Source organism: Pongo pygmaeus, chromosome 10 (genome assembly GCF_028885625.2).
Source record: "Pongo pygmaeus isolate AG05252 chromosome 10, NHGRI_mPonPyg2-v2.0_pri, whole genome shotgun sequence".
NCBI lineage: Eukaryota > Metazoa > Chordata > Mammalia > Primates > Hominidae > Pongo > Pongo pygmaeus.
Window position 1 is genome coordinate 48,029,499 of NC_072383.2, and position 13,807 is coordinate 48,043,305.

General features: G+C 42.0%; 1 protein-coding gene across 18 annotated transcripts in view; it reads left to right on the plus strand.

Moving 5' to 3' along the window:
- Positions 1–784: 784 nt before the first annotated feature.
- The window catches only part of LARP4 (La ribonucleoprotein 4), a 79,560-nt gene continuing 66,537 nt past the window's right edge, over positions 785–13,807 (plus strand). For 4 of the 18 annotated variants that reach the window (XM_063646928.1, XM_063646929.1, XM_063646930.1 and 1 more), the window contains exon 1: positions 817–969. In XM_063646928.1, coding sequence (XP_063502998.1) covers positions 952–969 — 18 coding nt within the window. In that variant the 5' untranslated portion in view covers positions 817–951. Of the gene's footprint in view, positions 970–1,351; positions 1,418–12,349; positions 12,399–13,807 lie in introns of those variants that run through there. The other 14 variants (XM_063646932.1, XM_054442797.2, XM_063646934.1 and 11 more) reach the window with 10 other exon arrangements.

Genomic DNA, 13,807 nt, shown 5'->3' on the forward strand with positions numbered 1-13,807 from the left:
AGTGGGAGTGGTAGGGGAGGGATCTATCCTACTACATATTGCTAAAGATAATAAGGAATTTGGACCATCTAACAAAAATTATAGATAATTTTAAAAATTTTTTTATTGTATTTCGTTTGAATTAATGACAGAACATCAAAGAAGACACTATCCAGATTAAGTGTTATTACTAGTATATTAAGCGGAGATATGGGTAACTAATTCAAATGAGCCTGGGGCAAAGTTCTTTAAAGGTGTGTCTAAGGGAAACCCGACCTCCCAGAAGGCTTCTTCAACTGTAAAATGGGGATGATAATAATAGTGTTTATTGCATAGAATTGTTTTAAGATCAATTAACAAAATGCTTAGTATAGTGCCAAACACAATGTAAGCATTTAATATACATTAGCTGCTATTAACATATTTGCTAGTATCATAGTTTTTTTTTTTTTTTTTCTTGTCTACTTTTCTTCTGTGAGCCGCCACTTTTCGGCAGGGTTGGTTTGTTCAGTACACTTCGCCAAGGTCGGCTTTAAAAATCAAATCTAGATTGTGAACTATGAAAACTGCGGAATTATCAGTGCTGTGTAGCTATCTGACAAGTGATAAAACGTGTCATTACGATTTTTACACATCCCCGTGCCACAGAATGGCGTCTCCTTCTAATCATTCCCCCCGACAGATGATAGTACATCCCACACTGCTGCTGGAAAAGATAGTGCAAAAGTTGAGCGCGCCGAGGGCTCTTTTTTCCCGGAAACAGTTTTTTCCTAGACCCGGAAGCAGTTGTTGTTTCAAGGTAGGTGGGACTGGGCGGGTCAGGCCGCAGTGGCTGACGGCGGGGGAGGAGCCGGGTCCACTGCCGGGTGGAGGGGCAAGGCGAGTGTGTCCTTATCCTAGCAATTGGGGCGCGGGCCTGTGAGCCAGTTGGAGTTGCGGCGGCGGGAACGATTGGGCCGAGCAGAGGACGACATGTTGCTTTTCGTGGAGGTGAGTGCGTTTGCTAGTCTCGTCCTGCTCTTAGGAGAGCAAGAGTGTAGAGGCGCCGGCAGGTCCCATCGCCATGTGACTTTCCGGGCCGTACACGCCGCGGAACCGGCAGATAGGCTGACACAGCACCTGGGCCGAGCAGGCCTGCAGCTTCCCTCTGCGCGCTCACAACACTCTAGGAAGCTATGGGAGGTGAGGCCCGTAGCGGAGAAGAATTGAAGGAGAAGAACGGAGGGCTGTTCTGGTGTGGCGTGAGGTTCAGAGGAAGGGGAAAGTGTCCCATATGGACCTCCTAAAGGAGGCAGCATTGGGGGCTTGGGGGGCGGAGTCTGAGGGAGGAGAGGGTAATCAGGTGGGCGCGTTCCGGGGGCCGAGCGCGGCCTCGCGGGGCCCTCTGGGAGGGAGGCGAGCAACATGTGGGGCCACGGATGGAGAAAGGTGAAATGCGGTAAGTATTTTGAAAAGAAAATTGAAAAGTTCTTTTGAGCAACTTCCACCAAATTCTGCCCGGGCCCCGTCCCTAGGTCTCTGGAACGTTCTGTGGGTGAAAGCGAGTTACTTTAAATCGAGAAGCCAGTAGGGTTTGGAAGCCTTGAAAGGCACCGCTTTGACCTTTTGTAAAAGTTACTCAAGCAGCAGCTGCGTGATGAAGGGTTGGTTCTATGAACCGATTAAAAGCCCTTTGCAAGGAGAATTCCAAGAATGAGGGAAACTTATTCCGGGAAAAGCCATTTTTTGTAATGTTATTTGAACAATGAGACACTTTATTACTTAAACTAGAACGTCTGCTGTTGGCCTATTTTAGTTTTCAAGATAGAGTTGGATACCTGCCTTACAGAAATACGAAATTTAATTTACTTTAATTCTGTCCTCTTGTGTGCAGTGAGCGTCAGCTGACTGCCTGGCTACTGCGTAGAGTAGATTCCAGATCATATTGTTCTTACATTGTGAAAACGTCAAACCAGCAAAGCTGCAACTTCGCAACTTGGCATTTGTTAACTATGCCCATAAAAAGAATCTTTTAAATGAGGGAAGGAATTTACAGGTTGTATAATGGATCTAGGAGCCGGGCCCAGCCTATGGCAGATTTTTTTTTCCGGGTTGTGGGAAAAACTCCGTAATATTCCAGCATAAAGTAAATAAATGATATTACGGTTTTTTTTCCTCTTTAAACTAACCGACACTGTGTCGCCGATAAGCTTGATATCTTTAAATTAGTTTTTTAAAAGACTGCTACATTAGAGTATATCTAACATTCATAATAAACATTCATTGGAACATTCCGGGAAAATCATGAAAAGATTTAAAATTACTGAACTCATTCTGTTTACTGTTTTCTGTCCTCATTGTTGTTTTCCTTAGGCAGAATGAGAAATCAGATAAGATTTTAAGCCAGTGCTAGCCAGTTTTTTTAAGGAATGTTATGCTATGTAAATACCACAGGTTTTAAGTGTGTGTTTTGCTGGGCAGAAGAAAGATTGTGAAGTTTATATTGACAGGAACTCCAGAATATACTTTTGACTTCCAAATTGTTTCCTTTGGCTTTATTAAAATGTAAATTTTAATAACAGCTCCATTTGTTGTTTAAACTAGGTCTTCTCCTGTCTCTAAAGCTATACTTAAAATGTTTTACAGATGACAAAACCGAGCCCCAGAGGTTAAAGTAACTTTACTTAGTAAAAGTAAAGTAGTGTAACTGGGATTTAGATACAGGTCATGCTGATGTCAAATCGTGGAGGGGATGTTAGCAATTCAGGCCTGTCCGACTACCCAGGTTAGACAAATTCTACCGTATCTCTCGCCAAACTATTATTTAAAAGTTGTACCTCCATTAATCATTTTTTTTGTGAGTCACTATGTCGTTCTTCATTTTCTCATATGAGTTTTATTGAAAATTAACTGTCTTTAAATATTTGGTGCTGAATATGTGGTATTAAAATCAGTGAAAAACAACGTGTTGGTCATTTGGCGTTTTGTTAACTAATATTTGATCCCTGTAACCTCATGATAGAGGAATTATTCTCAGTGAGAGAACCAAAGCTCAGAAGTTAGATGTCTAAGGTCATTCAAGTGTAAATAATGTGGGGGCTAAAGTCTGAAGTCTGACTTCTAGAACATAAATTTCTGGCTCCAAAATCATTTTTGTACTTTCCCATAAGTCAAAGGTTCTTAATCTAGGTTTTTGGATAGAATTGAGGAAGTAAGTACCTAAGCTTGGTTGAGGAAAAAAATTTGCGTGTTTATTTTCACTAGCTTCTAACTGAAATCTAAATGAAAAAGAAGTGAAATTCTTTAAATGTTAATGGCAGCAACAGTGTCTGCGACCTTGTCACCAAGACAAATCACTTTTTTACATGTATTACAGCTTTTGCAGATATCTTGAAATATTTATGCTCATTACTTGCTATATGTCAAAAATATTGTTATTTAATGTATTGCTATATTAGACATTTTAAAATATTTTGATAACTGCGTTTCAATATAATTGGTTTACTTTGTGATCCTATATATTTTAGAAATGTAAAAAAACTGAGAAGAGATCCATAGATTAATTGGACTACTAAAGAGGTCTGTGTCACAAAAGAGGTTAAGAACTGCTTTACTAAACCAAGTTGCTTGTGGATCATCTTTGGCAGGGTTAATCTGGGATCCCTGGGTCCTCTGCAGTTGAGTTCAATACCTTTTACTTACATGTATTTTTCTGAAGAGATTCCAGCTTAACTATCCCACTAGAATCAGTAGGATAGATAATAGCAATATAACAATAATGACAGTAGTAGTATATACTTGTATCGTACTTTGTGTCAGGAACGTTTGATGTTTTTGCATATATAGATATCTGTACATCTTAAGTCTCAATATCTCTATGAGGTGTTAGTATCCCCATTTTAGTGATAAGGAAACTAAGGTAGCTGGGCGCAGTGGCTCATGCCTGTAATCCCAGCACTTTGGGAGGCCGAGGTGGGCGGCAAATCACCTGAGGTCAGGAGTTTGAGACCAGCCTGGCCAACATGGTGAAACCCCATCTCTACTAAAAATACAAAAATTAGCCAGAGGTGGTGGCACACGCCTATAATCCTAGCTACTCGGGAGGCTAAGGTAGGAGAATCGCTTGAACCTGGGAGGCAGAGGTTGCAGTGAGCTGAGATGGCACCACTACACTCCAGCCTGGACAGCAGAGTGAGACTCTCAAAAAAAAGAAACTAAGGCACAGATAATTTAAACTTGCCTAAGTTTATACAGCTAGTGAACATGGAAGCTTGTATTAGAACTCATCAACCATCTACTTGTATTGGAGTAGAATATATTACAGACAAGGAATCCTATGTAAATAATACTTAGATGCAACTTTTTAAAACCTGGCCTTGGGCCCAATGTGGTAGCATGTGCCTGTAGTCCCAGCTACTAGGGAGGCTGAGGCAGGAGTTTCGCTTGAGTATGGGAGGTCAAGGCTGGAATGAGCCACTGCATTCCAGGCCGGGTGACGGGTGACAGAGCAAGACCAGCTATATTGACTTCAGTAGATTATTGGTTTGTTTTATTTTTTTCCTCTTGAGACCGAATCTCGCTCTGTCACCCAGGCTAGAGGGTGGGGCAGTCTCAGCTCACTGCAACCTCCGCCTCCTGGGTTCAAGCAGTTCTTTTTTTTTTTTTTTTTGAGACGGAGTCTTGTTCTGTCGCCAGGCTGGAGTGCAGTGGCGCCATCTCGGCTCACTGCAACCTCCACCTCCTGGGTTCAAGTGATTCTCCTGCCTCAGCCTCCCGAGTAGTTGGGACTACAGGCGCGTGCCACCACGCCCAACTAATTTTTGTATTTTTAGTAGAGATGGGGTTTCACCATGTTGGCCAGGATGGTCTCGGTCTCTTGACCTCATGATTCGCCCACCTCGGGGTCCCAAAGTGCTGGAATTACAGGCGTGAGCCACCACACCTGGCGGGTTCAAGCAGTTCTGCCTCAGCCTCCCTAGTAGCTGGGACTTCAGGCATGTGCCACTGTGCCTGGGTTTTTTTTTTTTTTTTTTTCCTGATTTTTCGTAGACATGGGTTTCACGATGTTGGCCAGGCTGGTCTCGAACTGCTGACCTCAAGTGATATGCCCACCTCGGCCTCCTAAAGTGCTGGGATTATAGGTGTGAGCCACTGCGCCTGGCAGATTTTTTTTTTTTTTTTTCACCTCTGTTCTGAAGGAGAAACAAACAATGTCCCTCTCTGGAAAGAGGTAAAAGTTTGGATGATTCACAAAGTCATCAAACATGACCTGCTGTAAATTCTTTTAAAACAAATTTTTTGTAAGTTTGAAACTGCAGTGTACTGCCTTCATCTGAATGCTATCAAGTTACTTAAAACTTGTGAGCCCTAAGGAGGCAGATTGTAATTAAAAAAAAAAAATTTCATTTCTCTTTTATTTAAAAGTTTTTTTTAATTTTTAATTTTTTCTTTTTTGAGACAGAGTCTCGTTTGCTGCAGCCTCCACCTCCCCAGCTCAAGTGATCCTCCTGACTCAGCCTCCAAAGTAGCTGGGACTGTAGGCATGTACCACCATGCCTGGCTAATTTTTTTCTTTTTTGGTATTTTTTGTAGAGACAGGGTTTTGCTTTTTTGCTCAGGCTGAAATTTTTGTTTAAATAAAAAAAATTAAAACTAGAGACTGGGAAGGGTGGGTATGCAGTGACTACTGAAATTGGGTTTCTGTCTCTGTTTGAGTTTTTCCCTGAAGATGAAGACAGTTGTCCCTCAGTGTTTGTGGGAAATTGGTTCCAGGACCCTCTGTAGATGCCAAAAACCTTGGATGCTCAAGTCTTACATAAAAAGGCATAGTATTTGCATAGAACCTATGCACATCTTTGTGTATATGTTAAATCATCTCTAGATTATTTATAATACCTGTTACAATGTAGATGCTTTGTAAATAGTTGCTATACTGTATTATTTATAGAGTGATAAGAAAAAAGTCTGTACATGGTCAGTATAGATGCAATGATTTTTTTTTTCTGAGTATTTTTGATCTGTGATTGATTGCTCCACTGATACAGAACCTATGGATATGGAATCCATGGATATGGAGGGCCAACTGTACTTACTTACTTAGGTAGCAGTTAAGTTTCATACGCCCTAGGACGCTTTAATAACTCTTAAATAATTAAAACATTTTTTAGGTTGGGTAACGTGTCTCATGCCTGTAATCTCAACACTTTGGGAGGCCGAGGTGGGAGGATAGCTTGAGCCCAGTAGTTCAAGACCAGCCTGTGCAACAAAGTTAGACACCCCCCACCCCCGCCCCCAACCTCTACAAACAAATTTTAAAAGTTAGCCAGGCCTGGTGGCATGTGTTGTGGTCCCAGCTACACTTGAGGTGGGAGGATCACTTGAGCCAGGAGATCGAGGCTGCAGTGAACCATGTTCATGACACTGCATTCCAGCCTGGGTGACAGAGTGAGACCCTGCCTCAAAAAATTTTTTTTAATTATTATTATTTTTTAAGAGACAGGGTCTCACTGTGTTGTCCAGGCTGGAGTACAGTGGCTATTCACAGGTTACAGTCATGGCACACCATAGCCTCAAATTCCTGGGCTCAAGCAATCTAGTCTCAGCCTCCTGAGTAGCTGGGACTACAGGCTCATGCCACCAGTTTAAAAATATTTTTAATTGTGAAATACATATAACTTAAAAAGTATCATCTAACAGTTTTTTGTTTCTTTGTTTTTTGTTTTTTTGAGAGGGAGTCTTGCTCTATTGCCCAGGCTGGAGTGCAGTTGCACGATCTCGGCTCACTGCAATGTCTGCCTCCTGGGTTCAAGCGATTCTCTCACCTCAACCTCCCCAGTAGCTGGGACTACAGACGTACGCCACCATGCTGGCTAATTTTTGTATTTTTAGTAGAGACGAGGTTTCGCCATGTTGGCCAGGCTGGTCTCAAACTCCTAACCTCAGATCTACCTGCCTCAGCCTCCCAAAGTGCTGGGATTGCAGACTTGAGCCACTGCGCCCAGCCCATCTTAACAGGTTTTTTGTTTTGTTTTTTGAGACGGAATCTTGCTCTGTCGCCCAGGCTGGAGTACAATGGCATGATCTCGGCTCACTGCAACCTCCGCCTCCTGGGTTCAAGCGATTCTTCTGCCTCAGCCTCCTGAGTAGCTGGGACTACGGGCGCGCACCACCACACCTAGCTATTTTTTGTATTTTTAGTAGAGACGGAGTTTCACCATATTGGCCAGGCTGGTCTCGAACTCCTGACCTTGTGATCCGCCCTCCTCGGCCTCCCAAAGTGCTGGGATTACAGGCGTGAGCCACTGCGTCTGGCCAAAGCTTTGTTTTCTTTAAGGTTTAAACTAATTTAAGAGAAGTATAACTTCTAAGTTTTCGTCTCAGCCTTGTTACTAACATACTCTGATTTAGGGCAAGCCAAACAATTTATAATTACTCAAAGTTTTTTTTATAGTTGGAGAGTATACTTTTGGTTGGGCAAATAAAAGTTTTAAAAGAGGAATGAAGATGGCAGTATGTTAAAATACACATTTACTTGCATCATTTAAAGGAATACAGCTGGGCGGGGTGACTCATGCCTGTAATCCCAGAACTTTGGGAGGCCGAGGCAAGTGGATCACTTGAGGCCAGGAGTTTGAGACCAGCCTGGCCAACATGGCGAAACCCCATGTCTACTAAAAATAAAAATATTATCTGGGCATGTGCCTGTAGTCCTAGCTACTTGGGAGGCTGAGGCACACCCTAAAGCAGAGGTTGCAGTGAGCCGAGATCATGTCACTGCACTCCAGCCTGGGTGACAGTGAGACTGTCTCAAAAAAATGAAAATTAATTAAAGGAATACAAATGTTAAAATGCAAATAGGCACTTTGCATTTACTCTTTTGAAAAAATTATAATGTAAAAGTGTAAGTAAATGTAAGAAAAAGAAACATGTAAATATGTACTCATCTTTCCTGTCTTACCTGTGTCCTTGTCCCACCACTTGAACCAATCTTTGGTTCACAGACTATCTCTACTGTTTTTAAATGACGGGCTGTAAACCAAAGACAGAAGAGTGCTTTAGATGAATATTATTAGGGGTAGGATGTGAACTGCATTCATAAATGCCAAACTCCAGGGTGAGTTAAGTTCTATTGGGTTTGTATGTACTGAGAGAAGAGAAAAGGATTTTCTGCTTTTTTTTTTTAATCTGGAGTTTCTCTCTTGTTGCCCAGGCTAGAGTGCAATGATGTGATCTCGGCTCACTGCAACGTCCGCCTCCCGGGTTCAAGCGATTCTCTTGCCTCAGCCTTCCTGAGTAGCTGGGATTATAAGCATGCGCCACCATGCTGGCTAATTTTTAATAGAGACAGGGATTCTCCATGTTGGTCAGGCTGGTCTCAAACTCCCGACCTCAGGTGATCCGCCCTCCTCGGCCTCCCAAAGTGCTGGGATTACAGGCTTGAGCCACCGCACCCGGCGAGAAAAGGATTTCTCGTCAGAGTAGAAAAGTCTGCAGTAATGCAGGGTTTGTGTAACAAATAGTTCGATAGTATTTCATACTACTGACTAGCAGGTAAGACGATCTTACCTGCCATTTTGCCCTGGAAGGTCACAGCATACACCTATTTTCTGGGACAGATGTTTTACCCTTTTTCTTTCTCAAAAGTATTCTGGTTTGTATAATAACTTGTAAATTTTCAGAAGAGATTAGAGGTTTACTGTGTGCTTATTGGCAAGACTTCTTTCCTTCTATACTAATAAAGTAACAAAATGCACATAAGTGGGTACTGAAATATTTGTTATATTGGGTATGGCAGGCTGGGCGGCGTGGCTCATACCTGTAATCCCAGCACTTTGGGAGGCTGAGGTGGGAGGATTGCTTGAGTCCAGGAGTTCAAGACCAGTCTGGGCAACATAGTGACACCCCATGTCTTAAAAAAATTTTTAAAAAAATATATTGGCTGTGGGAAATGTAAATTTATAGGGCAGAAAGTTGCAGTTGAGCAAGATAATGAAAATAGGGTTATTTTTGCCTTTTGAGTTGGAGGAAGAAAGAAGATAGGAGGGCAGTGACTGAGTAAAATTAAGATACATTTATATACAAGGTTGCATAAAAGATTTTTTTTTTTCTTTGACCAGCAGGCAAGAAGAAAACAATGTCTAGAAACATGGACTCTGGGGCCAGCCTGCCTGGGTCTAAATCTCTGCTGAGACTGAGCCACTTTTTGTTTAATCTCTCTCTGTTTCCTTATCTGTAAATTGAGGACAATAATATAGGAGGGTAATATTAATATCTATCTCGTAGGGATGTTAAGAAGATTGACAGAATAAAACATTTAGAGTTGTAGGCTGGGCGTGATGGCTCACACCTGTAATACTAGCACTTAGGCAGACAGGAGGACTGCTTGAGGCCAGGAGTTCAAGACCCAACCAGGGCCAGGTGTGGTGGCTCATGCCTGTAATCCCAGCACTTTAGGAGGCCAAGGCTGGTGGATCACTTGAGGTCAGGAGTTTGAGACCAGCCTGGCCAACATGGCAAAACCCTGTCTCTACTAAAAAAAATACAAAAAAAATTAGGTGGGTATAGTGGCGCATGCCTGTAAGGGGCTGCGTAGGGGGTTGAGGCAGGAGAATGGCTTGAACCCAGGAGGTGGAGGTTGCAGTGAGTCGAGATTGCACCGCTGCACTCCAGCCTGGACGACATAGCAAGATTCTGTCTCAAAAAAAAAAAAAGAATTATTATTATTATTATTTATTTATTTGTTTTTTGAGATGGCGTTTTGCTCTTATTGCCCAGGCTGGAGCGATCTTGACTCATTGCAACCTCCGCCTCCCGGGTTCAGGCGATTCTCTTGCCTCAGCCTCCCGAGTAGCTGAGATTACAGACAGGTAATCATGCCTAGCTAATTTTGTATTTTTAGTAGAGACAGGGTTTCTCCATGTTGGTCAGGCTGGTCTCGAACTCCTGATCTCAGGTTATCTGCCCACCTCAGCCTCTCAAAGTGCTGGGATTACAGGTGTGAGCCACCACGCCTGGCAAAAAAAAAAAAACTATTTTGATATTTAATATTGATGCTTGAGGTTGAGGTATATTTAAGTTCGTTTGTGTAGTTAGCCATTAGCTTTATCAGCTGACTAATTGAAGTAATGGCTTAGTATTTTGAGGATTAAATACTAAATGTTAGATACCTTTTTTTAATAGAGACAGGGTCTTGCTATGTTGGCTAGGCTGGTTTTGAACTCCTGGCCTCAAATGATCCTCCCATCTTGGCCTCCCAAAGTGCTGCGATTACAAGTGTGAGCCACAACACCCAGTCTGTTAGACATCTATTAATAGAGGATTCTTTATCTTTTTTTTTTTTTTTTTTTTTTTTGAGATGGAATCTCGCTGTCTCCCAGGCTGGAGTGCAGTGATGCAATCTCGGCTCACTGCACTCTCCACCTCCTGGGTTCACGCCATTCTCCTGCCTTAGCCTCCCAAGTAGCTGGGATTACAGGCACCCGCCACCACGCCTGGTTATTTTTTGTATTTTTAGTAGAGACAGGGTTTCATCTTGTTAGTCAGGATGGCCTTGATCTCCTGACCTCATGATCCGCCCTCCTCAGCCTCCTAAAGTGCTGGGATTACAGGCGTGAGCCACGGTACCCGGCCTAGAATTCTTTATTTTTAATGAAAGTATTCATGAATCTCATGTTGAACTTTCTAGGGAGAAATTTGTAACTTTGATTATATTTTCAGAGCAATTCGTGACCCCCAAAAGGTTAAGTGTCACTAATCTATGGTGGTGTCAGCTTCTTTTGATGAATGACAGATACCGTCTGATTGAGATAGTGGGAATTTTAGGATATAAATCCTGTCTTTTCCACTGGTACTAGAGTACCAGCAATAATACTGATGATAATATTGATGAATAAACTTCAGATTTTCTTCCACAATAGAGAGCAAGTGAATTCTGATTTTTGACAACCTCGAGAGGTTGGTGGAAACAACTTAGGGTGGTCCAGTTTCCTTGCTGTTCAAAGTGTTTTCCGTAGATGGTAGTAAGCTCCTTTAACCCAGGGGTTTGTTAGAATAAAAACTCTGGTTTGTTACAGTAGAAACTCTACCCCTGAATTACTGAATCAGTCTGCATTTTATCAAGATCCCTAGTTGATTCTTTTTTTTTTTTTTTTTTTTGAAGATAGTGACTTGTTCTGTTCTCCAGGCTGAAGTGCAGTGGCGCAGTCTTGGCCCACTGCAACCTCTGCCTCCCTGGTTCAAGTGACTCTCCTCTGCCTCCTGAATAGCTGGGATTACAGGCACCCGCCACCACACCTGGCTAATTTTTGTATTTTTATTTTTGTATTTTTAAAAATTTTTATTTATTTTTTGAGATAGATTTTTACTCTCTTGCCTAGGCTGGAGTGCAGTGGCACAATCTCAGTTCACTGCAACCCTTGCCTCCCGGGTTCAAGTGATTTTTGTGCCTCCCGAGTAGCTGTGATTACAGACGTGCACCACCACCCGCATCTAGTAGAGATGGGGTTTCACCATGTTGGCCAGGCTGGTTTTGAACTCCCAAACTCGGGTGATTCGCCTGTCTCAGCCTCCCAAAGTGCTGGGATTACAGATGTGAACCACCGAGCCCAGCCTAGGGACCCTAGTTGTCATCTGGTGGCTATTTTCTATATTCATTTTTGTTTTTTCTTTTTTCTTTTTTTTTTTTTTTGAGATGGAGTCTCGCTCTGTTGCCCAAGCTGGGGTGCAGTGGCGTGATCTCGGCTCACTGCAGCCTCTGCCCCCCGAGTTCAAGTGATTCTCCTGCCTCAGCATCCCGAGTAGCTGGGGCTACAGGCACACGCCACCATGCCCACTGAATTATTGTATTTTTAGTAGATAAACGGGGTTTCACCTTGTTGGCCAGGCTGGTCTTGAACTCCTGACCTCAGGTGGTCCACCCGCCTTGGCCTCCCAAAGTGCTGGGATTACAGGCCTGAGCTACCGTGCCCAGCCCCTAGACTCCTTAGGTTTAAATCCTGGTTTTGTATTAATAGCTATGTAACTTTGGGCAGATTACTTTACCTTGAAGTAAAGTAACTTTTTCCTTGTCTGTAAAATGTGGATGATAATAGGACTTAACTGAGATTGTTATGAAGATTAATTAAATGTTCCATAAATGTAATTACTATTCTCTGAATGAGTGAAGAATTCCCACTTTAATTTTCATTTTTACTTTTTGTAAAATAGCCCTAAGCATCTTCTGGTAGGATTCTGAAGTTACTTTGGAAGAAATGACAGATTTTTTTTTTCCCCCCCTAAGTACTTGTAACTTAGTAGTAGCCCTCTCAATATTGGAGATGTAAAAATTGAACCTGGATGATTGATGGGGCAAAATACATTTAATCAATTTATACATTTTATTTCTGTCTTACAGCATTTATGGGGTTAAGTGGCATGGGATTTCTGTTTCTGATAGTAAATAGGTAAGTAAAACAAAAGGTTATGTATGTCCGAAGAGACGGTTTTACCATATTTATGGTGATTTTCTTCTTAACTCTTGGTTCTGTTACCTTAGATCTGTAATTTCTTAGGACAGGAAGATACCATTTTCACAAGAATTTGATGGTTCTCTTTTTTCCTTTCATTTTTCTCTCTCCGAAGGTAGAATTTAGCATTAAATGGGACAATAATCAGGACTGCCTTTGGCTTATTTGGGGATGACATATTGCTTAGCAATAAGGGTGGTGATTGAACCATCAGTTTTACAGATAGTTTAGATGTGTTTGTTAGGTATCTATGTGCTTGCATACTATGTATATGTTGGCAGATAGTTTAGCGTGCATTTGGACAATTTGCATCGTTTAGTAGATATTTATACAACTGTAATCTCAAGGGGTTCTAATCCTGTGGAAGTGATCAAGATTTTGATGGCGGTCTAAACTGTGGTGAGAAGATGAATAAAACTTGGCTATTGGCTGGGCGTGGTGGCTCACACCTGTAATCCCAGCACTTTGGAGGCTGAGGCGGGTGGATCACGAGGTCAGGAGTTTGAGACCAGCATGACCAACATGGTGAAACCCCGTCTCTACTAAAAATACAAAAATTAGCCGGACGTGGTGGTGGGCGCCTGTGATCCCAGCTACTCAGGAGGCTGAGGCAGGAGACTCGCTTGACCCCGGGAGTTGGAGGTTGCAATGAGCTGAGATCATGCCACTGCACTCCAGCCTGGGCGACAGAGTGAGACTGTGTCTCAAAAAAAAAAAATTGGCTGTCTAGAATCTAAATGAAAAGATAGATTTTGTTCTAGCTAAACTGACTTAGGGGCTGCCAGCCATCAGTTAACTTATTAGCATGCAAAAAGACATCACTTTGGAGATTGTAAGGATTTTAGTTGTGTATGGATACTATGATACACAACTAAAATACACTGTAAAATATATATTTTACAGTATCACAGATAGTGAACATTTCCCATACTTTCTAAAATTTTTTCTCCATTTTTCAAAACTTTTTAAAGATAATTCAATCTTTCCTTGTTCAGGGATACATCCTGAGGGATGTGTTATGGATTTCATTATGTGAACATCAGAAAATGTTTATACAAATCTAGATGGTATAGCCTACAACACACCTAGGCTATGTGGTATGGCTATTATAATCTTATGGGACCACTGTTGTACATGCAGTTTGTGCTTGATCAAAATGTCATTAATGCAGCACATGACTGTAATTATAGATTCATGAAGTTGCAAAACAATGTACAAAGTGGTCCTGTGAAGTTGTTGCTCAGTTTCTCCTTGTAGTAGCACCTTGCATAACTATAGTATGGTATAATGAGCAGCAAATTAACATTGATACAGTCCACAGACCTTATTCAGATTTTTACAGTTTT